The sequence below is a fragment of the Spermophilus citellus genome (assembly GCF_964194105.1).
Source record: "Spermophilus citellus genome assembly, chromosome: 6".
Taxonomy (NCBI): Eukaryota; Metazoa; Chordata; class Mammalia; order Rodentia; family Sciuridae; genus Spermophilus; species Spermophilus citellus.
Genome location: NC_138187.1, coordinates 5,420,086 through 5,445,388, shown reverse-complemented (window position 1 = coordinate 5,445,388; position 25,303 = coordinate 5,420,086). Strand labels below are relative to the sequence as shown.

At 48.8% G+C, this 25,303-nt stretch overlaps 2 protein-coding genes across 3 annotated transcripts in view; one reads left to right on the top strand and one right to left on the bottom strand.

Annotated features, from left to right (window-relative positions):
* Positions 1 to 2,694, top strand: part of HMOX2 (heme oxygenase 2) — a 37,417-nt gene extending 34,723 nt beyond the window's left edge. For both annotated transcript variants that reach the window (XM_081298561.1, XM_081298562.1), the window contains 4 exons: positions 300 to 417; positions 783 to 1,274; positions 2,209 to 2,335; positions 2,423 to 2,694. In XM_081298561.1, the coding sequence (XP_081154687.1) occupies positions 300 to 417; positions 783 to 1,274; positions 2,209 to 2,335; positions 2,423 to 2,550 (865 nt within the window). In that variant the 3' untranslated portion in view covers positions 2,551 to 2,694. The remainder of the gene's footprint in view (positions 1 to 299; positions 418 to 782; positions 1,275 to 2,208; positions 2,336 to 2,422) is intronic.
* Positions 2,695 to 3,953: 1,259 nt separating this feature from the next.
* CDIP1 (cell death inducing p53 target 1) lies at positions 3,954 to 23,824 on the bottom strand. Its single transcript, XM_081298564.1, is given in 7 exon segments — positions 3,954 to 5,321; positions 5,424 to 5,697; positions 6,381 to 6,537; positions 6,539 to 6,619; positions 6,676 to 6,777; positions 7,290 to 7,362; positions 23,669 to 23,824. Coding segments are annotated over 5 exon segments (702 nt in total). The 5' UTR covers positions 6,754 to 6,777; positions 7,290 to 7,362; positions 23,669 to 23,824; the 3' UTR covers positions 3,954 to 5,209.
* Between the last annotated feature and the right edge of the window lie 1,479 nt (positions 23,825 to 25,303).

Sequence of the window (25,303 nt, the reverse complement as noted above, 5' to 3'; positions counted from 1 at the left end):
TGGGATAAGAGGTGTGAATTTCTTTGGACACTAGGTGGCCACAGAATCAAAACGTCATTCATTTGGGTGATTCCTAGCATAAGACACTTAGACCTAGAGTCTTGTGGAGGCCACAGTCTACCCATATGTTTCCTGAGCAGACTGTCTGCTTGTCCTGTGGCCCCTGCTGTTTATGCAGAAGTGTTGGAGCAGCCTCTGCCTACAGTTCAGCAAGTAGTTGCCCTGGGATCTGGACTTTTTTCTGTGATCTTTTCTGGGGAATTAGGAAGGGGTCTCACACACACATCTGATCTCTGCAGAATGGCTGACCTCTCTGAGCTTCTCAAGGAAGGGACCAAGGAAGCACATGACCGGGCAGAAAACACCCAGTTTGTCAAGGATTTCTTGAAAGGCAACATTAAGAAGGAGCTATTTAAGGTTTGTGCCCTCAGTCAGATAAGATTGGGTTCCAGACTTTCATATGGGATGGGTTTGAGTGCCCTCAGAACTATTCTGAGGGAATACCTGGGTCTTTTTCCATGTTCAGTCTTTCTTAGTGTTAAGCTGTGGTTTTCCTGGCTTAAATGGAATAACATAGTAATGTAAAGGAAGCAAAAAGTATGTGTTTCAAAGACTTCACCATATTTTTCCTTTTAGAAACACAAAAGCTTCCTGGGTGTATTAACTAATTCACTATATAAAAATAGGTCACATTTGGGTGTTGGGACTAGAAAGGGGTGTTGCTTTGGGAGTTGCCAGTTTGGCCTGCAGTTTTTTCCTGTGGTCTCCTGTCACCCCCACAGCTGGCTACAACTGCACTTTACTTCACATACTCAGCCCTTGAGGAGGAAATGGACCGCAACAAGGACCACCCAGCCTTTGCCCCCTTGTACTTCCCCACGGAGCTGCACCGGAAGGAGGCACTGACCAAGGACATGGAGTACTTCTTTGGTGAAAACTGGGAGGAGCTGGTGAAGTGCTCTGAGGCTGCCCAGAAGTATGTAGAGCGGATCCACTATATAGGGCAGAATGAGCCAGAGCTGCTGGTGGCCCATGCATACACCCGCTACATGGGGGACCTCTCAGGAGGCCAGGTGCTGAAGAAGGTGGCCCAGAGGGCACTGAAACTCCCCAGCACAGGGGAAGGGACCCAGTTCTACCTGTTTGAGCATGTGGACAATGCCCAGCAGTTCAAACAGTTCTACCGGTCCAGGATGAATGCCCTGGACCTGAATTTGAAGACCAAAGAGAGGATTGTGGAGGAGGCCAACAAGGCCTTTGAGTACAACATGCAGGTACTGCTGGGTGCATAGGTTACATTTTGATAGTGGGGGCAAATTCAGAGCTTCCTGGGAGGGCATCAGTGGCAAGAGGATAGACTGTAGTATCTTCTCTGGAGAGAGGCAATGGAACCAAATTGGTCACCAAAGGGCATGGGCCCAGTGGATAGCTTCTGGCATGGAGACCTGGCTTGGTAGAGGTTTGTAGGTAAGTGTTGGGAAGGGCAAGGCCCCAGCATGAAGAGGGTGCTTAAACAGTGGGGCTGTCTTCTTCCATCTCATCACAGGATGCCAATGCTAGAATTGAGGAATAGATAATTTCCTTCTTTTTTAGCAAGGACTGCTATGAAAAGTCTTGCTTGGTAAATTCAGCTCGAGACAGATTATCACCAAGGATCAAGAAGGAGAATAACTATTTACAAGTAGCCTTTGGTTAGTGCTGAGCTCTTGAGGATTAATTCTGCCCCCAGCCACAGGTGGTCATTCCTCAGTATCAGCCAGGCTGAACAGTCCCCAGAAGCCCTCTACTGTGGACTCCCAGGATGGGTCTGTCCTACTGTGGGCTCTTCTCATTTCCATTTTGCTGTTCCTTGCTAAAAAATGACTAGCAACTAGAAATGGGGAAGTACTGGTGGCCCGGTAGTTTCGCTGTTCAGTGTCCTCACGGCAGGTGGCATGGGGTATGTTTTGATCAGTGCCCAGGGAAGACCCATCATGATTGGCGGCCTTGGGGTGCCACCAGCAAATGTGGCCACACTTCCCAGATTCCCATTAGGGAGAAGTACAGTAGTATTGCCACCTACCGGGGCTGCTAGATTATCTAGTTGGCACTGCTGAGTAAGTGCACCTGCTCCACCTCCATTTGGGATGGGGGTAGGTAGGGAGGAAATCAGCTCCAAAAGCAAAGTCTGCACAGTCCAAGATGGCTCAGTTTATCTGTGCTCCTCAGATATTCAATGAACTGGACCAGGCTGGCTCTGCTTTGGCCAGAGAGACCCTGGAGGATGGGCTCCCTGGGCACGACGGAAAGGGAGATGTACGTAAATGCCCCTTCTATGCTGCTCAGCAAGACAAAGGTAGGTTGTGGATTCCATGCTTCCCTCCTGGGACAGGCATGTCAGTGGCCCCCACTGATGCCCTGTCTCCTGTTGCACTACATGCAGGTGCCCTGGAGGGCAGCAGCTGCCCCTTCCGGACAGCCATGGCTGTGCTGAGGAAGCCCAGTCTCCAGTTCATTCTGGCTGCTGGTGTGGCCCTGGCTGCTGGACTCTTGGCCTGGTACTACATGTGAAGGACCCATCATGCCATGCTGGAGTCCTCCCAAGTGACCTCTGTCCTACCCCATTCTCCCCCACTAAACTACCGCCTCAGGTGACTTTTTTAAATGCTGGGTTTGAGAAAATAAGCAACCAATAAAAGCTAGATGCTAGCTCTGCCTGACAGCGTCTTCTCTGTAGGCCAGATGCACACCAGGTATACAGGATATCACCCTGGCAGCAGCTGGCACAGTAGGGCAAACCCAGAACCACCTCTGCTTCATGGCTTCTGCACCTTGAGCCCTAGGTGTATTCCCTTCATTCTCTATCTTCACAGTACTTGGGAAAATATGTCCTTGCCCTGTTGGGAGTAAGCCCTATTAGCCAGTATGCCTGAGTTCTGTGGGGTTGAGGGGTTAAACAGTGTTGCTCAATTTCTCGGCTTCTCTTGGGGACTTGGGGGTGAGGGTGGGCTGAAACCAGGATCCCGTCCACCTCAGAGGCCCTGGGAGCTCCTTCTCAGTCAAGAGCTCTTAAAGATTTGCAAGCCTGGGCTGTTCCCTCCCCTGGTCTGTGTAAATGCTATAGCATTCAATAAAATGCACTCTGTATGTTTCTTCCTTCTTGGCACGGGGTCAGTAAAGCTATTTCCTAGACCCTAATAACCCACTGGGAAATGGGTATAGTATCCATATGGGGACGTGGACATTCTTGTCCTGAAAACCCACTATATTCTCCTCCTGACCTCATGTACTTCTCTGACACTGTTGGTCATCCCCTAGCACCCATTCCCCAAGACAGTCTCTCTTGACCACTTTTGTCACAGATATCCTAATGGCTATCTGGACCTGTGATTTTTTAACTCAAACACTTTGAAGGTTTCCTACTTTAAAAAAACATAAACAATTCACTGTCTCTTAAATATAAGTGTGAGGTTAAATATTTTTATTAGTAGGAATCTACCACTTGTAAAAAGTTTTATTTAAAAAAGGATTATATGGTGGTGAAAGTCTTTTTGAACTAAGGACTGAAACTTACCACCTTCACATTTAACAGGCCAAGGCCAGAGCTATTCCAGAATTTGGATGCTCAGACTGTACCCTACTAACCTACAGACCATTAGTCTCAACCCAGTGGCTCTATCCAAGTGAAAAAGAGCTACAGAGCAGGATGACATCAAGCCCAAGCTTGGGATGGGTAGACTCGAATTTGCAGGTCCCAAGGGTGAATGCCAAGGTGCCGGCATCAGAAAGAAAGGTGACTTTGAAACTGTCAAAGGCAGTTTCTGCCCTGGCCTAGTCACAGCTGGGTTCCCAGGGCAGGTCTACATAATGTTTCCCCAAAGCAGTTGGGCTCAACCCCCTACCTGCCTCCTCACTACCTGTAGCCCCCCCCACTCCCTCAGAAAAGAAGGAAACCAGGCAAGAGCAGAGAGAGGTCAGGGCAGGGGAGTGAAAGGGCCAATTTAATGAGAAACTACAAACTGAGACCAGGCCACGATTCACAGTGACAGGAGGCCATGCAGTGGCAGTGCGCGACCAAGGGCGGGACAGTAGCAGGAATACAGTGTCCATGTGGGCAAGTTTACAGACAAACCATTTAGGAAATAAAGACAGCTCTGGGTCTATGCCCTGGGCAAGCAAGACAGTTATCCACTAGGGCATTACCCACCACACCTTCCTCATCCCAGCGCCACAGCTCTTTCTGTTGACGTGTCCCAAAGAGAGGGAGTAGGTACAGCAACAGCAAGTCAGGTGAGGCAAAGGGCCTAGTGCTTTCCAGGAAGAGAACCAAGGGTGAAGGTGTTGTATATCCCAGTGCCTCTAAGGGGGGGGCCCTTTTATCTGCCATCTGTTTCAGCTGGGACATAGCAGCTATTGGACAAGGTTGTACCCACACACAGTGAGGACACAGGGTAGACAGGACGGGCTAGGTTCATGGGCATTCCTTCTGACACCAGAAAATATAGGAGTTCACAGAGGTGTGGCCAGAAAGGGGGTCTGCACATCAATTCAAAGGGGGTACAGTGGGGATGAGTCACTCTTGGTTACCAGGGCCATGACTTACCCAGCATCCTCCCTACCTTGTACCAGGGGTTCTTGGGCACTTGGACAGAGAGATGTCCTGGGTTTCCATACCTGAGTGCTGAGGGCCAGAGTTGGCAATCATTAACTCTGGCATGCCCCACCTCTGGCACCCTAGAGGTGCAGTGTACCCTACACCAAACCCAGGCCTTATGACCCTGTTCTGCTTGGGTCCAGATGATGCCCTACTGTCAGCCTAGCAGAAACATCTGTGGCTCCAGGTACAGCCTCTACTGCAGGACCTCAGGCTGGGACCTGCTTTGGCAGCTTATGGCCCCATGGAGAGTCAGGACCGAGCCTGGACCTTGGAAGGAAATGGAAAAATAAGGACCCCTTTCCAGCTTATCTTCCGGATCAAAAACACCAAGCAAACCAGCAAAACACAAGCTCAGTGCTACTCCCCTGCCATCCACTGGCCCTTGGCCTTAAAGCCGACAGAATTTTTGCTGGAAGAGTCAGATGCTCAGAGTAGGGCAAGGAGAAGAGGACAGGACTTCCAGGGGAGGGTGGCCTAGCTTCCAACCCCAAGTGGAGAAGTAACCACTGAGCACAGGGAGCGAAGCATGGGGAGGGGGCCACTGACAGGCTGGGGAGTCCAAATTCAGCTCTGTTAGCACAAGCGCTTGTACGTGTAGATGTAGGCTTTGCAGCTGGGGCACGTGTGCGTCACATCCTTGAAGTCATTGATGAGGCAGGGGATCAAGCAGCAGCCCAGATCACACCTGAATCAGAGACAGGGAGAAAAAGGCTGATGCCTGAAGAGAAGAGGCAGAGGCAGTCTGCAGAGCCCTGGAGGTCCAACCCTGCGAACACCCCACACCTACCCCATGAAGCAGCAGAAGAAACCCAGCACAAAGTTCATCAGGCCAATCTCGTAAGAGATCTTGGTGGTGATGGCCTGCTGGCAGTGGGGACACACAGTCTGCACTGGTGCGCCTTCAAAGATCTCTCCCTGCAGCACTGTCACTGTGGTGGCAGCCCCTGAGGGAACCAGGACGGTGGCTGTGTGGCCTCCAGGGCCAGAGTAGGGCCCTGGTGGGTAGGGTCCAGGTGGGTAGTAGCCCATGGGTGGGTGAGGGCCTGGAGGCGGGTAGAAACCTGAGTAGCACAGAAGACAACAGAGAGGTTATGTCATTCATTGGCTGGCCACCTGCCCTAGTGGCATGAACACAAAATCTGGGGCCCAGCAACCAAGTGCAGCCTAAAGCTTCCTGTACCCTGGGGCCACAGAGTACCAGTGAAGACTTGTGGTTGGGGCTCTGTTTCAAGCAACCACATTCTCCTAGTCCTTTCTAGTCCCCACACTATGGGACCAGGATAAATGTGATAGAGAGCCAGGAACATGGACCTGACTTCCCTTTGCTCTCCCACCTCTAGCATGAAGGGACTAGGCAGCCAGAATCAGCAGGGATGAGGGCCCTACCCCAGTAGGAAAAGCCTCGCCTCTCTCCTACCCCTCTCCTGCATACATAGCTTTGCCTGGTGTGTTGAGGGTCATCCCACCTTACCTGGCAGCCTGTACAAGAGTCACAGGCCCTTCCTTGGGCCTGTGGAGAGCTGCAGATAGGCAGAGATCCAGACATCTACTAGGAGCCAAGTCCCTGGTAGGAAGAAGTCCTATAGCACTCAGTCATTAGGAGCCTTCCCTGAGTGCCTGTCTTCTAACCTGACAAACCCAGCACAAGGCCCTGCTACCCTGTCTCACATCCACAGTCTGGCCCATCACCAACTGCCTACAGTGAAGGATGCACAGTGGTTGCTCTAATGATCCCAACACTCACCTGGAGGCATGTAGGTGCCATCCGCACTCATGTGGGGGGGGACAAAGCCAGGTTGAGGTATTGGATGACCTGGTGGCTCGTACGGTGGGGGGCCAATGTCTGCAGGGGGCAGTGGCATGCCTGGTGGGGGCTGCATCACAGCTGGGGAGGTACGGCCTAGACAAAAGCAGAAAGTGGAGGCTCAGGTGGTCAGCACATGGGCCATGCCAGATATCACTGCTTTGGGACACAGGGTGATCCTGGAGAACAAATGGTGTAGAGGTGCCAATTGTATCTGGGGAGGAGGGATTCTTACCTGGGGTGGGTGGGACTCCATTCTTCTCCTCCAGAAGTGGGGCTGTAGGTCCCCCAGGATAAGGAGGGGGTGGCTCATTGGACATCTTTGCTGCTTCTGGACCTGGAGGGAAAACCAGATACAAACTCAGCTCCCAATCAACCTGCTTTCCACTCAGGTTCAGGACTGTGTTGAGGGCCATTGCACAAGATGTGTCACTGTCCTCAGAGGTATCTAGCTGAGCCCTAGCACACAGGCCCTCTTTTCACAGGGTCCCTTGCTTTTGGCTCACGTGCCCAAGCTGTCACATTCCCTTCATGCATAGCTCCCAGCTCTGGAGGCAGGGTTAGTAGGCTGGGGCTGGTGCCTTGGAGAACTCACTGGACTGCTTATCACAGGGGAGGTCCCACCTTACCCTGGGGACCAGTAGCTTAGAGCTGCCATTCTCTGTACCTTTCTAGTCACTCAGGCAAGGACAGCAGTCCTGGGGACTAGCAGTCCTGGGAAGCTGACCCAGGGCTCCACAGAAGAGCAGTCAGACCTAGTCCTCCCCTTACCTACAGGCATCCATGGAGGGGCTGATCATCACCAGAGGCTGCCAGGTCCAAGGGAAAGAATTCCAGGAGATTTCTTACCTCAAACCCCTGGTACTCAGAGAAAGGAAGTGGGTCCTCAGTGGCTGGCCAGGATGGACAGGGCTCTGGAGAGCTGTTCAGGGAAGACGCAGCACACTTAGCCTGTGAGAGCTGCTGGGCCAGGCTTGGGCACATCCCCACTCATTGTGGCACCCATAAGCCTAATCACTACACACTCTTGCCCTGCCCGACCTCACAGGTCTGATTTCTGTCCCCAAGTCCTGTGGCTGCTGGGTCCTCTGCACACCACCACCTCTCTCCAGTCTTTTTTTTTTTTTAATATTTATTTTTTAGTTCTCGGCGGACACAACATCTTTGTTGGTATGTGGTGCTGAGGATCAAACCCGGGCCGCACGCACTCCAGGCGAGCGCGCTACCAGTTGAGCCACATCCCCAGCCCCCTCTCTCCAGTCTTGACAAATACATTACCCATGCAATGACTGTGAAAAGAGTCAGGATGATGGGATATGAGTCTGCCTAGTCTCCGGACTTTTTTGGAGCCAGGAAGGAAAAATAGAATCAGTCAAGTTAAACACTTTGCCTAATTTCTTTCACCAACTTCCCTGAGCACCTACTGCTTAGGTACTAGGAGAAAAGCAGGGAAGCCAGGTCTCCTTGCCTTCACTCTTACTTAGCATTATAAACGACAAACCATTAATAGCATTCTGAAATGAGACTTTCTTTTTGCAAATGAGAGTAATAGTACAAACAAGGAAAAAAGTTCATCGTCTGCTACAACAGCATACACAGTGCAAATGGCAGGCTCAATATTTTTTCACAATGGAAATAAAAATCAAAACCAAAGCCCAGCATGGTGCACCTAAAGTCCCAGCTTCTAGGGAGGCTGAGCAAAGAGGATACTGGAGCCTTGGAGTTGGGAGGACAGCCTCAGCAACACTTGAGACCTCTGTTTAAAAACAAACTTTGAAGAATGAAAATGCTCCTTCAGGCTGTGGTTGTAGCTTAGTGGTGTGGTAGAGCACTTGCCTAGCACATGCAAGGTCCTGGCTTCCACTGCCAGCATCTCATACATACATACATCAAAACCACACTGAAATATGATTTTATATCCACAAGGTGGCTAAAATTTAGAAACATGGTAAGCAGAGAAGTTGGACCCTACACCCACGTAGCTGCAGGGCTCTGGTACTATTCAATGTCTCCTCTCCATAGCCCTGCTTGCTGTATACTGCTGCCCAGCCCTTCACACCCATATCCATTCAGCTACCTTCCTAAACTGCAGCAGATAATGTGGAGCAGATCCCTCATAAGGAGAGAAGTATCTGGACAGTGGCATGAAGATCTCCCAAAATCAAACACCAATGCCCCAAGTGCCTTCCAATATAAAACCATATTAAAACTCAGACCCCAGGGCTCATAAGCTCATCTGGCATCTGGACTCCCCCCAGACTTCAGGCAGATGATATAGTCTCAGCTAAAGCACAGGAAACAAGGAACATTCTTTACTGAACTCAAGTAGCAATGTTGGCTCACCTATTAAAGGGTCCAGTGAGGTGTAGCTTCACACACCCAGTGTAGGATGAGACAGGCGTCCTGAGAGAGCCATGCAAGGGCACATGCTCCATGAGCATTTATCTCTTCCCAGACTCTTGGGGCTGCAGAAGCCCAAGAGGTGGTCTTAAGTAAGGCCATGGAGAAGGAACAATCCTGATGTCCTCAATCAGGTGACATTCCCTGCACAAGTATTAACCCTCAGAGCAGCCCACAGGCCAGCCCTTCAGCATCTGCATATCAAGAAAGCCAACAAAGCTCAGTCTCCAGAGTCACACAGCCTCCCAATCAGTGTCAGATGCCTTCAAGGATTTCTTCTGAGCCTTAAATTCCTGCTCCTACCCATTTTCAGACACAGTGTTAAGGATGCTGGGAGTACCCTGAGAGGTGGTTCAAGGGGGCAGAGGTGCTTCCCAGAAGCTAAAGAAGTATGGGTAATATCCATAAAGGTGTAGGGGGAGGCCTGGATTACTGGCTATGGGGGCCTCATAGATGAAACTGACCATGGAGCTCATTGTCTCCTTGATGGCATTTTTATTAAGAAGCCCATCCATCCCAGAAGGAATGGTCCTGGCCTTTGCCAGAGCAGAAAAGCAGCTGTTGAGTCAGAAGGCTCCAGACTCAAGAAGGGAGAGTGTCTTAGGCACAAGAGCAGGCACTGTGGGAACTCCAAGACATTCATGAGCCTGTCTTCTCTGAGCTGTTCATTAGAATCCCTATCACTGGCATTAATAAGTAAGTCCCTTAGAATGAGAATTTAGTGAAGTATGGGGGAAGTAGGACAAACTTAGGGGAGCCCTCAGGGGAAAGAGGGGGTGATGTGTCCAAGAGAGGGAGGCTGGACCCACTCATGCCCCTGGTCCACTGGGGGATAGAACCGGTCACCAGGGACCCATTGGCCCCTGTGCTGATGACCAACAACCTAGCACCCACCATGCCTTTCTATAGGGAGTTATTAAAGACACCTGAAAAAAAGGGTACCTGTCTTTATCCCACTGCAGCTATAATCCATCCTCCCAAAGGTGTGTGACCTGATGGGGCTGGGAACTTCCCAGGGGCAAGACACAATTCTCACCCTACCCACTGCTCCCAGACACAGGGTCAAGCACTATTCTGCAAAGCCACCCTCACATCCCACATCCCCAGTATACTGAGGACATCTGGATTCTAAATGCCATCTGTCTGTGAGGCTGGTTAAGCAGCACAGGGGGCCTTGGGGCCTGCTCAGTGCAGGGTCCATCTCAAAATGAAAACCCGCTCTGTACTGCAGCACTGGAGCCCAGGCCTCACTTCCCTTGCCCCTTCATGCAGTTCTGCCAGGGAATGCAGCACACTGCACCTTCACTCAGCCTGGCACCTGGTCTTATGGACTCACAGAGGTTCCTGCTGCTTCTCCTGGGAGCAGCCAGTTGGAGATTTTCCCAGAGTGAGGATGGAAAAGATATTTTGAGATGCCTGCAGTAGATTTTAGGGTACATGATGGGGCCATGAAACCAATAAAAACTGCTCTACTGCACTCTCATCCCAGGCCACATGGAATGTGACTTAGCTTCAAGGAAAGTGCACGGTCTGAGGGCTGTAGTTGTGGCTCAGTGGTAGAGGGCTTGCCTAGCACATTTGAGGCACTGGGTTCCATTGATCCTCAGCACTATACCACATAAAAACAAACAAACAAATGAGTGAATGAATAAAGGTACTGTTCCATTCACAAAAAAAGATATTTAAAAGAAGATAGTACAGGGGCTGTGGCTGTAGCTAAGTGATAGTGTACTTGCCTAGCAAGTGTGAGGCACTGGGTTCGATTCTCAGCACCACATATAAATAAATAAAAATAAAGGTTGATCAACAACTAAATAATTAAAATAAAAATTAAAAATTTTTAAAAAAGAGTACATTGTCAGTCTTCTAAAATGGGGTCAGCATGGCACCAAAACCTGAAACCTTACCTCCCTCTCCAACTCCCACAGGGGAAAGGATGGACCCTATGCCAGACCCTATTAATGGGAAAATGGTGAGGACAGAAAGAAATGGCATCCTGGAGCCAGATAAACCTGACTTCAAATCCAAGACCTTGGGCAGGTCAGAGCCTCCAACTTCCTGTGAACTGAAACTAGGACACCTGCCTCCTGGTCCTAGTGGACCATTCCATACAGAAGGGGGGCTGCCTGTTGGGTAGATAAAAACATAAAATTAGATCATGGGGATGGATGCACAATGTGAACATATTAAAAGCACTGAACTGTACTTAATAATGAAGTTGCATTCTGAGAAATAGTGCTTACACAAGCTAAGATGGCAATGACACCACCAGACAATATAATCTGAGGGGACCCGCCTCATATATGCATGCAGTCCATTGTTGACCACACATTTGTTTGTTAGGTAGCACATAACTATACTTTGAATAGAGTATGGTTCCAGACAGGTCAGTAAAGGGCAGTTCTGACTCTGGAGACAGGCAGAGGAGGGAGGAGACCCCTCATGATGTGCTGAGCTCAGCTTCTCTCCTCTGGGTCTTCTGCTTCCCAGATAGGAGCCAAGTACAAGACCTCAGGGCACTGGGCACTGACTCTGGCATCCTCCATTCACTGCAGAGAGCAGTGCAATGAATCCAAGGCCAAAGCTAGGCCAATGTGCAACAACCTGCCCACCATGGCAGGATCCTGAGAGGGTGGTAGCAGGATACAGACCTGCTAGCTACAGCAACTACAATAGAATCTGAGGGAAAACTATTCTCATTTGAAAATGTCCTATACATTGCAACCATGGGTACCAGCCATGCAACTGTGATCTGTCCCCTTGCAGGATACCACCATCAGATTTACTGCCAATCCATTGTGGAGGCAAAGTCCAGGAGTGGGGCAGGTACTCTGATGCTCCTGCCCCATTGTGATAGTCAACCTGGCTGGCTCTCCATGTATGTGTGCTCTCCTAGAGCCTGAGGATAGGCAACAGGGGATGAGGCAGGGAGATGACAGAAAAGACAGGGCCCAAAGGGATGTTCTGAAATTCCAGTTCCAGAGAGTCTGCCAAAGCAGTGTTTCTCAGATTTTCTGGTCTCGGGACTCCTTTACATTTGATTACTGAGGACCACAAATAGATTTTGGTTTTTTTGAGCTATTATCTATGAATACTATATTAGAAATACAAAATGAGGAACCAGAAATAATGTAATCAATCAATCATACTATTAGCATCACCACCAATATTATCAGAAAAGTCTTTAAATATCATGAAATAGGCTGGGATGTAGTTCAGTGGTAGAGTGCTTGACTTGCATGTGCAAGGCCCTGCATGATTCCCAGCACCAAAAAGTAATAATAAAATAAATATCAAGAAGCTATCAAGCTCACAGTGTTAGATATGTTTCCAAAATCTGATTTTCATTTGATATCTCAAATTTTATTACTGGAAATAATAATAAACTTATTACTGGCAACATATACAAAAACTCGGGGCTGGGATTGTGGCTCAGTGGTAGAGTGCTTGCCTAGCACGGGCGGGACCCAGGTTCAATCCTCAGCACCACATAAAAATAAAATGCATTGTGTTGTGTCCATCTACACCAAAAAATAAATATTTTTTAAAAAAATAAAAAAATAAATCCATGTCTTTTTGAAGGAGCAGGCTTACTTTGTTCATGTCCAAAGAAGTGCCACTGAATAACTTTTTTTGTGTGTGGTGCTGGGGATGGAACCCAGGACCTCTCAGGCAAATACTCTACCATGGAGCTACACCCATAGCTGGTCAGTTTTTGATTTTTTGTTGGGGGGAGGGAGATACTGGGCATTAAACCCAGGGCTATATGAACTATATCCCCAATCCTTTTTTAAATTTTGATACAGGGTCTCATTAAATTGCTAGGCTGGCCTTGAACTTGCAGTCTTCCTCAGTCTCCCAAGTTGCTGAGATTATAGACATGCACCACCCACCTGGCTAATAACATTTACTGCCTTTTACTGATACTGGCTTGTGTGTGTATGCTGTGTGACACAAAAACAATGGCCAGCACAGGCTTTGGCAGTTTCTTTCCCACTAATTCTGCACCATCTATGGGAAGGTCAGCCAGCACATTACAAAATGTATTTTTGTATTATCATTAAAACAGTTTCAACCTCCACACTGAGAAGTCTCAGGCAGCTCCTGGGGTTCAGTTCATATAGAGAACAAAGTGCTGAAGGAACCCCAGAATGTGAGTGCAACATTAAGGGCCTGGACAGAGGGCCAGGGCTTTGCTATCAGAGGAGCCCAGAGGGATGCCTCCAGAGGAGGCTGCACCCCAGAGAGGTGCCTGCTGCAGCATGGAGGCTGTAGATGAGGCAAGGAGTCAAGATGTGTTTCTGCATCAACCAGAACAAATCCAGCCCCCCTCCCACTTCCTAGCTGTGACCTGTTTCTCTCATCTGCTTATATGTTGGGGTAGGAACAAAGCTCACAAGAGTGCAAAATAGGGCTGAGGATGTGGCTCAAGTGGTAGCGCACTCGCCTGGCATGCGTGCGGCCCGGGTTTGATCCTCACCACCACATACAAAAACAAAGATGTTGTGTCCACCAGTAACTAAAAAATAAATATTAAAATTCTCTCTGGGGCTGGGATTGTGGCTCAGCGGTAGAGTGCTCACCTAGCACATTTGAGGCCCTGGGTTCAATCCTAAGCACCACATAAAAATAAATAAATAAAGGTATTGTGTCCAACTACAATTAAAAAAATAAATATTTAAAAAAAATTCTCTCTCTCTCTCTCGCTTCAAAAAAAAAAAAAAAGGGTGCAAAATACCCACTTCAGAGCACAGGGCCTGGCACAAGGGACGCTAAATAAAGAGAATCTGCTATTGTTTATTAGGAATGACTTTTTTGGGGGAGGGATTGAACCCAGGGACACTATCACTGAGTTACATTCCCCAGCCCTTTTTTATTTATTTTTTTTAAAAATGCTTTTTTAGTTGTCAATAGACCTTTATTTAATTTATTTATATGTTGTGCTGAGAATTGAACCCAGTGACTCACACGTGCTAGGCAAGAGCTTTACCACTAAGCCACAATCTCAGCCTCCCTTTTTATTTTTTGAGACAGGGTCCCACTAAATTGCTGAGGCTGTCCTCAAACTTGTGATCCTCCTGACTCAGCCTCCCAGGTTGTTGGGATTACCAGCATGAGCCACCACACACAGGACGGCTAATGGTTCTTAAAACTTAGAAGTAGTAAGACTTACAGGAACTATGACAACAACAGTTACTACACTTTGCAGCAGGCTGAGCTTCCTGTGAAGCTCTGGCAAGCTACTTTTGCATTCCCTGTACCTAGCAGCTCTGCTTTCCTGGACAAGAGCTGTGTGCCTGCATTCTTCTTGTTGACTTCTACAGGAGTGCTACCCTAGAGGTAAAATGGACCTGGTGCAGCGATCCCCTGCAAAGGTGTTCACTGCATCACTGTGTTGACATCCCACCAAAGGGACTGTCAGACCCACTTAGTCTACCTTACAGTGTTACAGTGTTACTCTGAGCTACTTGCAGTGACATGGAAAGATGGTCCTGACAATGCTGAGTGAAGGAAGGATGTAAAGTAGCCTGTGATTCTACATTAGCTGCTTTCTCTGGGTATTGAGATTCGGGGTGATTTGTTTATACCTAAATACAAATACAGAAGCTTTTCCTTATGTGTGATGAGCAGCTTCTCTAAATGCTTCTTTCTCCAAAATACTCATAATTGTGCTAGATTTATGTTATTTCTCCTCAATCCAGAAAGGAGCCTCAGACTACAATCTAGTTTTACCCAGAGGAGAAAATGCTCATGGAGTGAGCCCAAGGCTGTCGGTCCTCTCTCAGAAGTTGGTGCTTGGTCTGCATGGAGGTCTTACTTCAGTTTGGTAGTACGAGTCTATTCTCTACCAGGCCACCTCCCAGTGCTCCAGGCAAACTGAGGGTCCTACTGCACCTGTTAAGTCAGTAGTCTCAAGGCTGGCCTGGGGAGTTGGCAGGCCACCTAACAGAGGACAGCAAGCAAATCCCCACAAGGTCCCTGATAAAACTGAATGCAGTGAGTTTCCTGGCCTGTCAAAGGCCAGGCTAGAGCTGCACTGAACACAGCGCAGCCTCTGCACTGCCTCCTATGCTGTTCCAGAAAGCTTGTTTCTATGTCCTGCTGCTTTATACAGAAAAGGAAGGAAGAACAGATGGCAGGGGAAATGAGCAAAGGATGGAAAACATCTACAAGTGGAACCACAACTAGCAAATAAAAAAGTCAATGGCACCTGCCCACAGGCAGGAGGTGGTAAGTAAGAGTCAACTAATTTTAGAAACATAAGCCTAAAGAGTCATCACTTGAGCAATCAAAATGCAGCTCTGAAGAAGTTCCTACCTCTGCCTGCACTAAGCTGACACAAAATCATCTTTGGGTTGACTATTTGAACCAGCTGTCAGCTGGGTGACATCAAGACATAACATCCTGACCTTCCAGAAAGCACAAGGTTTATTCATGCCATCAAGCCATGTGGTCACAACAGTCACAGCCACCAGATGGATTGGGACAGAAACGCCTTTGAGCACAGGGGAGGGGCTCTGAGCCTCTAGTTAGGCCTCACCCACCCAAGTCTCCCCATGCTGCAGGAAGAAGCAATCCCTGGGATCCCCTTTCTTTCTCCATATACTTCAGTCATCAAATATCCCTGAAAACTACAGCGTACTCCCACCCCTCAGCTTTCCCTCAGAACAGAGGTGGCTTTGCAACACTCAGATCTCTCATATGACAGTATTCCTTCAATCATTTTGAAGAAAACTCTGGTGGGGGAAGAACATGAACTGCAGTGACCTGTCAGCACTAGTGAGACACTCAAGTTGTAGGTGGAATTGGTAAATAAACACAAAACACTGCAGACATGGAGATCTGTAACTGTTCCTGGGCCAGGCCTCAAAATGACACTTGTTCAATGTTGCTATAAACAGCTTTTTCAAGAGTGCCTTTAAACATGCAGGAAAAATCTATGCTGCAGGGCTGATAAGAATACCTGAGGGGGGCTGGAGTTGTGGCTCAGTGGTAGAGCACCTACCTAGCACATGTGAGGCACTGGGGTTTGACCCTCAGCACTACATAAAAATAAATAAATAAAATAAAGGCATCATGTCCATCTACAACTTAAAAAAAAAAAAAAATGCCTGAGAGCCAGGCTCAGAGGTGCACACCTGTAATCCCAGCAGCGTGGGAGGATCGTGAATTCAAAGCCAGACTCAGCAAAAGCGAGGTGCTAAGCAATTCAGAGAGACCCTGTCTCTAAATAAAATGCAAAAAGGGCTGGGGATTTGGCTCAGTGGTCGAGTGCCCCAGAGTTCAATTCCCAGTCCCCAACAACAAGAAAAAAGAATACCTGAGAGAATGTAACCAGTTCTGGGGCACAGCAGAGCCATCCTGCTCTTGTGGCACTCAAGACTACTTGCACCTGCTCTGTGGGGCCACAGAAACAGGGACATAGAGGTCAGTGGAGTTGCACAGGAGGAGTAGGAATGGCAGTTCTTAGGGAACTGTGAGTGGGAAGCAAAAGTACAGTTTCATGTTATATGTAGAATATGCAAGCTTCACTAAATTCCTGTAACCTGAAGCTAACACAAAACTGGGATTTTTTTCCTTGCAGAAGTGAGAGTGTGTGTCATGTTGGGGCTGCTATGTTTGCCCATGTGTATTTCTCTATGACTCAAGACATCTAGAAAGGGGCTGGGGTTGTGGCTCAGCGGTAGAGCGCTCATCTAGCATGTGTGAGACGCTGAGATTTGATCCTCAGCACCACATAAAAATAAATAAAGATATTGTGTCCAACTACAACTAAAAATATATTTTTTAAAAAAAGATATCTAGGGCTGGGGATGTGGCTCAAGCGGTAGCGTGCTCGCCTGGCATGCGTGCGGCCCGGGTTCGATCCTCAGCACCACATACCAACAAAGATGTTGTGTCCGCCGAGAACTAAAAAATAAATATTAAAAAAAATTCTCTCTCTCTCTCTCTCTCTCTCCTCTCTCCTCTCTCTCCTCTCTCACTCTCTCTTTAAAAAAAAAAAAAAAAAAAAAAAAAGATATCTAGGGCTGGGGATGTGGCTCAAGTGGTAGCATGCTCGCCTGGCATGCGTGCGGCCCGGGTTCAATCCTCAGCACCACATACAAACAAAGATGTTGTGTCCACCGAAGGCTGAAAGGTGAATATTAAAATTCTCTCTCTCTCTCTCTTAAAAAAAAAAAAAGTTATCTAGAGACCACCTTTCAGGGCTGGAAAAGCCACCAGAGATGACTACATCTGAAATTTCAGTTGACATTCGTTTAAGTATTATACATTAATCAAGCCCCCACCAAAGGCAGGTATGTGTGAAGTGCTGGAGACTACAGTGGGCAAAAGGAACAATAAGCAGTGCCAATGAACGGGGAGCAGGCTCTAAGGGTGGCTGTGGCTATCCCAGTTGCTCAGGGACAATGATCTGAGACAGGACCTCTACTGTCCTGATCATGCCCAACACTCTTTTCTATAGTACCATCAGCCTTGTCTCTTGTCCCACATTCTCAAATGTGGGGTCTTAGGGACCAAATTGCTTCAAGCAGGGGAATTCCATCCCACTCATTTAGTTTATGTGGACTTCATGGCACCCAAACAAAAAGCTGAAGTAATGCTGGTGGGCCCCCCTAGCCTTACCCATTGGTGAGAATAGGGCTGGGAGGGAAATGAAACATGGCTCATGCTATCTCCTCAGGGCCACAGTCCTTCCATATGCTCACAGCTTAGAGGCCATTCAAGGATTTTAAAGGACAGTGAGACCAAATGAGGTCTTTGCTCTACCAGCAACTTCAGAATCTAACCCAATAACCATGCATGTGAGAACTCAATTCTGCATTCAAAGTGAGATGCCCTTGCCAGGCACACACCTGTAATCCCAGCAGCTCAGGAGATTGAGGCAGGAGGATTAGGAGTTCAAAGCCAGCCTCACAATTTAGCAAGGCCCTAAAGCAACTCAGTGAGACCCAATTTCTAAATAAAATATCAAAAAGGGCTGGGAATGTGGCTCACTGATTAAGCACCACTGGGTTTAATCCCTGGTAATAAACAAACAAACCAACAAAGTGGATGCCCAGGACTCCAGGGAAGGACACAGCACATGGACATTGCAAGATGAACAGCTATTAGGAACACAACTGAAATGCAGGCATGGTATATGACTGTGACCATTCACTAGGTGTCAACACTTTCCTAGGCAGTGAAGATGAAGGAGTGCCTGTCTTAATAGAACTTACTTTTAGGTTGCAGGGTGGGGACTAGGGACTGTGAGACACAGAATGTAAAGCTTGTTATATAGTGAGTTGTATACAGGAATAAAAACTTGGGAATGGAATGCTTCAGAGCTGTGTCCTAAACAGGGAAAGCTTCACTGTGCAGGGAATATTCCAGCCCAGGTTGAAGATGAGGTGAGCCATGTATGCAGTGTAGGAAGGAGGCACAGGCAATGACCCAGGAGTAGCAGCTGAGTACAGCAGGTGCTGAGAGCAGGGAAGGTGAAGTAGGGAGGTGATGGGGGGAGGGGCTGGGCTAGGTCCTCTGGCTACTTACTGCAGGACCCCACTTTTTAAGTAAGCTGCGAAGCTTTTGTACAGTTTAAGAAATCAGGCAATCCCATGAATCTCCACTTCCTACATGCTGCCTGGTATATTAATATGAGTCCTTCAAAGCCCTGCTATCAAACTGGTAAGTGCTAGAGGTGGAGAACCCTAGAGCACTTGGCCACCACCTCCAACTGGTACAGTTATTTTCTGGCCTGTTTGGGACCACAGAGTAACGGGTCACAGTGTGGCTACTCTCCAGCAAAGCTGGTAAACACACATATGTGGAGCCTGAGCCTTCAGGGATGGAGAATGCCTGGGGACTCCAAGGGCTGAGAAGTGGCCACTTGAGGCCTTCTCCCCTGAGCAGGGTAGGTTTAAGCAAAAGCAGTTTTATTCAGCAAAGAAATCACCACCCAAGTTTTCTTTCTTGTTTTTCTGTTGCACTGGGGGTCAGTGGCAGGGCTTCCCACAGGTTAGGCAAGCACTCTACCATTGAGCTACATTCTAGCCCTGTTTTTCTAAATCACTACTTATTGAGAGTTGACTTTTTTTTTTTTTAGTTGTAGTTGGACACAATACCTTTATTTTTTTTATTTTTTATTTTTTTTAAAGAAAGGGGGGGAGAGAATTTTAATATTTTATTTTTTAGTTTTCGGCAGACACAACATCTTTGTTTGTATGTGGTACTGAGGATTGAACCCGGGCCGCATGCATGCCAGGCGAGCATGCTACCGCTTGAGCCACATCCCCAGCCCAATACCTTTATTTTTATTTATTTGTTTTTATATGGTGCTGAGGATTGAACCCAGGGCCTCGCACATGCTAGGCAAGTGCTCTACCGCTGAGCCACAACCCCATCCCTCAGAGTTAAGACTTTTGACTTCTAAATTGAGTCAACAAGTCACTGGATCCTTGCTAGATAGTACTTACTTTATGGTTCCTGCCCTCAAGGAGCCACAGATCTACCTAGGAAGCTAAGTCACCCTCAAGAAGAATTTTCAAAAGATACTCAGCAAAATCAGCAGATGAGATTTTGTGAGAAGGGCTAAGACTGGGGAGGCTTCCGGTCCTTGTGGAAAGAACTCAAGCAATCCCAGGCCTGGGGCATTAGTCATTCACATCAGGAGAACTTGAAAGTTGTGCTCAAGGGTCCAGTTTGTCCATCAGACCCACAGCTCCTGGGGGTGAAGATGGAACTTGGGGCCACTTCTCTACAGTACCAGAAACACGTGAAATATGTGTTGAGCATGTGGAGAGCACATCCAGGCTGACCACTGCTGGGATGGGGCTCCTCAGCCTCAAGGCCTATTTCAGTTCACTGGAAAACTGGACAGGCTTAAAGGAGTTCTAAACTATTTCTCTGAAACCTTGACCAGCTGGCAAATCCTATGGATTCCATAGTTCAAACAGCACTCAGACCCACATTATCTCATCAGATGGTCAAGGTTGAAAGGGAAAAGTCTGGGCTTAGCCCATGTCCCAGACCTACAGTAATCTACTCCAGCTCTACTCCACTCTACTTTGGACTTCTCTAAACCACTGGAATGTTTGCTAAATAAATGAGCCTATGAGTGTGGGGTTAACCATAGTGGACTTCCTGTACTTTTCCTAATCCTAATGCCCACTACCCGTGCCCTAGGACCAGAGCACAGCCACAGCTCAGATGGATTCCACATGCTTCCTCATAAAAATGCCTTTGTTTATGGTCAAAATCAAAACAGGAAAAAATGCCATTTTTTGAATGACAATCAACTCCATGAAGCAGTAATCATAGCAGGGCTGGGGAAGCCCGTGTTCCCGTCACCCCCTTCATGCCATTGTTTCAAGAGAGCTGTGTGTGTAGCCCTGTTCTGCCATTATTTGGCAACCATGTGCAAGTCACTTAGTCTGGCTGCTTCCTTAGCTGAGGCATGCTTGTGTAACTATTTCCTTGGATAAGAGGTGAGAACCTGTCAAGTAGGAACAACACACTTAGAAAGGGCCCCACCTTGCACAGAAATCTCATGCCCTGTTTTCCTACTTAATGTCAGTTGAAAGTGTGACAACTGTTCATGTTTTCTTGAATAGGGTTAAATTCTCCTTAAATGCACCCAAAGCAACTCCTGTACCCTTCCCTACCTACTCCCACCTGCTGTGGACTCCTTTTCTTCCTTTTTTTTTTTTTTTCTTTTTGGTACCAGGGATTGAACCCAGGGGCACTTAACCACTAAGCCACATCCCCAGCCCTTTTTGTGTTTTATTAGAGACAGGGTCTAACTGAATTTCTTAGGGCCTCGATAAATTACTGAGGCTGGCTTTGATCCTCCTGCTTCAGCCTCTCAAACCACTGGGATTACAGGTATGCGCCACCATACTCTTTTCTTCTTGAAGGAAAAACTCGGACACTGTAACTAGATCCACAGGCCGAATTAACATTTATTGAACACGATATATATCACACACAGAGGTTTTACTGACCCATGAGACACTTCTTTGCAGTACGAACTGATGGTGTTGGATCACCCAATGGACAGACCAAGCAGGGGCTCACAGCACCCACAAAATCAGGAACACTAGAAAGTTGACAAGAAATGTTTTCTGGAAAAATGATCCAATATTAGCAAAAAATGCATCACAGTTGCTTTCATGGAAAGTACCAGAATGTTGGAAACCCTCCCCCATTTTTGTTCCCAGAGATTAACCCAAGGGTGCTTAACCACTGACCCACATCCCCAGCCTTTTTTAAAAATTTTGAGACAAGGCCTCATCATGTTGCTTAGGACCTCACTAAGTTGTTGAGACTGGCTTTGAACTTGCAATCCTCCTGCCTCAGCCTCCTGAGCCACTGGGATTAGGTGTGCACCACTGCACCCAGTGTTGTTGGACCTCTTTACCCTTTACTGCATGGCTTTGAATTGTTTATACTTTGTCAACATTAGGAAACCCTAATCTTTTCAGTGCTTACTGTGGATATAGGTCTTCTGACCAGATCAAGGTCTCTTCACCTACCACAGATGTAATGAATGAGGCTCTGGGAAGACAACTAGCTTGTCACAAAGCTTCAAAGTCACATGGAGGGTCCTCCAATGTGGTTTGCTAACTGAGTCTAGGCAGTACTGGTCCCAGAATCCATCATTATCACCAGAGCACTGCCTGATGACTCATAGTACGGAAGAGGTGGTGAGCAGACCTAGTGGACCCATAGGCTAAGGAGCCAGTCAGACCAGTGTCTCTCTGGCCCTCTGTGGGAGCTCTCTAGCAGGCCCCTGGCCTGACTCCAACTCCCCTCTGTAGCACTCTATTACAATGCAGCCTCTACCGCCTCTAAGAGATAGGATTTGGAAAATTCTGACAGGGTGGAGGTAAACACAGAAGCCTTTTATGGGGTCCTAAAAATGGATATGCTTCCATTTTATGCAATCTATTTCCAAGTCCCCTTGTGGGACAAGAAACCCCCCATCATCACTGCCAAAATAGCTCTTCTCCCCACTAAGGGCCCAAGTTCTCCCTGCATGCTACCTTCTTATCAGCATATCCTCCACATACAGGACAGGACTTAACATAAAATGACATGACTTTAACTGCTACAAATCCTGAACTGCGTCCTCTCTGAGTTAAAATATGTCATCATGCTTAGTACTGTGTTTCTGAAAGTGGAAACGAATTTTCATGAGGCTTGACTTTTCTCTCCCACTTAAAGGAATAGGGTGAGGGATTGGTAATTGTGGCTATGGAACCAAGTATCTGGGCCTAAGGGACTCAAAGTCATGACCTCTAATTCATCAGCACCATGTGCCTGCCAAGTGTGTTACCCAGCCCTGTTCCCCTACAGCTTAGAAAACACACATCACACCTGCAGCTTCAAACAGCAAGCTTATAGTGTACAGAAAGAGCCAAAAAAACACACAAGCTGACAACTCACTTCAGTTATTGCCAGAATGAACTGCTGGGGCACTGTCCTTTGGGACACATTCTATTCTCTTCTTCTCAAAACAATTTTGTTCCCTTAAGTATTCTTCATATATTTCATGTTTCTGCTCTTAGGATGAGTCTAGAGCCATGGCTAGCTGTTCTTAAATTCTGTAAGAGCAATATGTAAAGGTCTTTCCTCATGTGAAGAAAAAACCTACACACTCCTTCAGGTCCTCAGGATTGAGAGGTTCTGTTGGTTAAAAATCAATAAGCAAGAATCGTAAGAGTCTAGTTAATGATATGCATGCTTAACTATTTGAAAAGAAAACACACTGGTGATCTACAACTTACTTCGATATGCATAAACAAAAGATGGGACTGCTGGGTGGATAGATTGATGAAAAAGTAGAAAATGTTAACTGTACATTCTACATGGAGTTCATTAGCATACTCTGTAAAATTCCTTCGACTTTTCTGCATTCTAATTTTTTCCTAATACAGGGGAGGTTGAGGTGGTCTTCTGAATGGCTCTTTCCTGTTAAGAGCAGGACAATAAGAGCTGGCAGGCCTTTCCCCACTCAACTCGTGTCAGCCCCAAACAAAGTAAGAAGCAAAGTACCAAGGATAGCGGTCCTAATTTCCTAGGCACTCCCCAGCCCACATCCCCAGAATGCATACAAAAGTGATAAAAACGCTATGAATCGCCCCCCACCGAAGGTCCTTGATCCCCACTCTGGGACAGAGATTCTCAGTCCCATGTGCCTGAGAATTATCTGGGAGCTCATTATTTACAGATTCCCTGGGATACACCCCATAACTACAGAACGAGAATCTGTGGCTGGGACGAGCCCCAGGACCCCGTCCTTTTAACAACGGCCACCGGTCGTGCTGACGCAGGATTTTCAGCCTCTCTCTTGACACCTGTGGAAAGGCCCCTGGGAACCCACCTCCACCAAGGTGCTGAATGGCCCGAGGCCAGGCCACCCGCCGCCTCCCCAATCCGCCTGCGGGAGCGCGGCGCAGAGCCAGGTCCCGACCCGCACGGGCCTGCCCGGCGGGGGAGGGCAAACGCGGCGGGCTCCCGCGGGACCGCCAAGGTCACGCGCGGGGACCCTCCCGACCCCCGTTCCTTGAGGCCACACAGTGAGGCTGCCCTTCCCTCCGCTCCCCTGCCCTCTCTTCCCGGTCTCCCCCAGAAAAATGGCACAACCCTCTCTTACAGAAAACGGGGAGGCGTGACGAGGGCTCACGCGAGCGGCCGCAGGGCCGGTAACCCCGGGCTCTCGGCCCCGGGAAGCTGTCGCCGCAGCTCCGCGGCCGCAACGACACCGAAACGCCTTGGGTCTCGGCAGCGCCCCAAGGAGAACAGCCCCAGTCTGGCCGCCGCCCCCACTCCGCCACCTTTACCTCCGACACCTGGCGCCCGAGGCCGGCGGGACGCGGAGAAGGGCCCAGGTCCGGCCTGGCGCTCGGAGGAGCCCCTCGGCCCGCGGGCTCTGCGCACACACCGCCCCCGTGCGCCCGGGGACCTGTGGGACCTGTAGTCCTGAAGCGGGGCCTACAGCACCCGGCAGGCACCGCGGCGGGGCGGGGCTCCGCGGCGAGGTCATCCCCCAAACCGGGGCGGGAGGCCAGCCCCCGCTCTAGCGGAGAGGGATTCCCGCCGGAAGCCGTCCCCGGATGCGCAGAGGCGACTCACCGTCCCCGCGGCCCCTCAGCGGCGGCGAGCGCAGCAGCTGGAACGGCCGCCTCAACAGCTGCCTGACGCGCCCCGTCAGAGGAGGCAGGTAGGTTTGGAGATGGGCCCAGGGCCCGAGGCGTCGCGGCTCAGGGCCTCGCGTGGCACGTGACTCGCCTTGGTGACGTCAGAGGGCGGAGCGCAGCACGGCGTGGGACTGGACTCGTGGGAGGACCTCGGGCCTGTTCGTCAGCCGCTCAGGAGGAGGGAGAGTCGCGGGACCTCGCAGTTGGCGCTCGCTGCCGCCCCGCCCGCGGCGGGAAGGAGTGCGCGGCGTCGTCGAGCCCTGGTTCCGCGCACTCTTGTCCGGTTAGGCGGCGTGAAACACTGTGACAGAAGTCAACCCCAACCCCAGGGCCGCGAAGGAAAGCCCAGTGGGCGCCCCCCGCGGGATTATGGGTGGTGCCTCTGGAGGGGAGCTCAGAAAAGGAGGTGATGGTGAGGAGGAGGCAGAAGTGAAAGGGCAGAGCCATTGCGGGGTGGGGACAGGCTGGAATGGGAAGGCAGGAAGCCACTGTGGTCCGCGGTGTGAGGATGCAGGAAGGTAAACTGCACCCGCACCCTGTTGGGCCTTTCCGTCGTCCTTAAAGCAAAGGGGGTTAGAAAACACTGTCCCTGAATGCCTCCTTTCTGTTCCCCAAAACCACCAACTTAAGGGAACAGTGAGAACAAGACTGGGTCACCGTGTCCAGATACACATTATCTTTTTTTTTTTTTTTAATTTATTTTTTAGTCCTCGGCAGACACAACATCTTTGTTGGTATGTGGTGCTGAGGATCGAACCCGGGCCGGCCCGCACGCGCGCTACCGCTTGAGCCACGTCCCCAGCCCAGATACACATTATCTTGAAGGACACTGGCTTTCCCTCATGCACACAGGGAACTAGGGCAAGTTAGTTTTATCATTAGAAAGCCACTTTCTTACGTGTACACCAGGGCAGTTGCTCCTTGGGATGCCGGTTGTGTAAGCAGACTAAACAAACTAATGCTAAAGATGTCACTGCTGGGCTGGTGTTATAGCTTAGTGGTAGAGCGCTTGCTTACCATGTATGAGGCACTGGGTTCAATTTTCAGCACCACATATAAATAAAAAGTAAATAAAGGTCCATTGACAAAAATAAATATTTTAAAATAACAATAAAAAATAATAAAGACGTCACTGATTCTACAGCCTTTTATAAAACCCCTTTCTGAGTGGGTGGGTAGGACCCAGGGTACTATATAAAGGATATGTGTGACTTCTCTAGCCAATTGCCATTGGACAAAACACTGAAGGAGAGGAAATATTATGAGGGACTGGCGTGC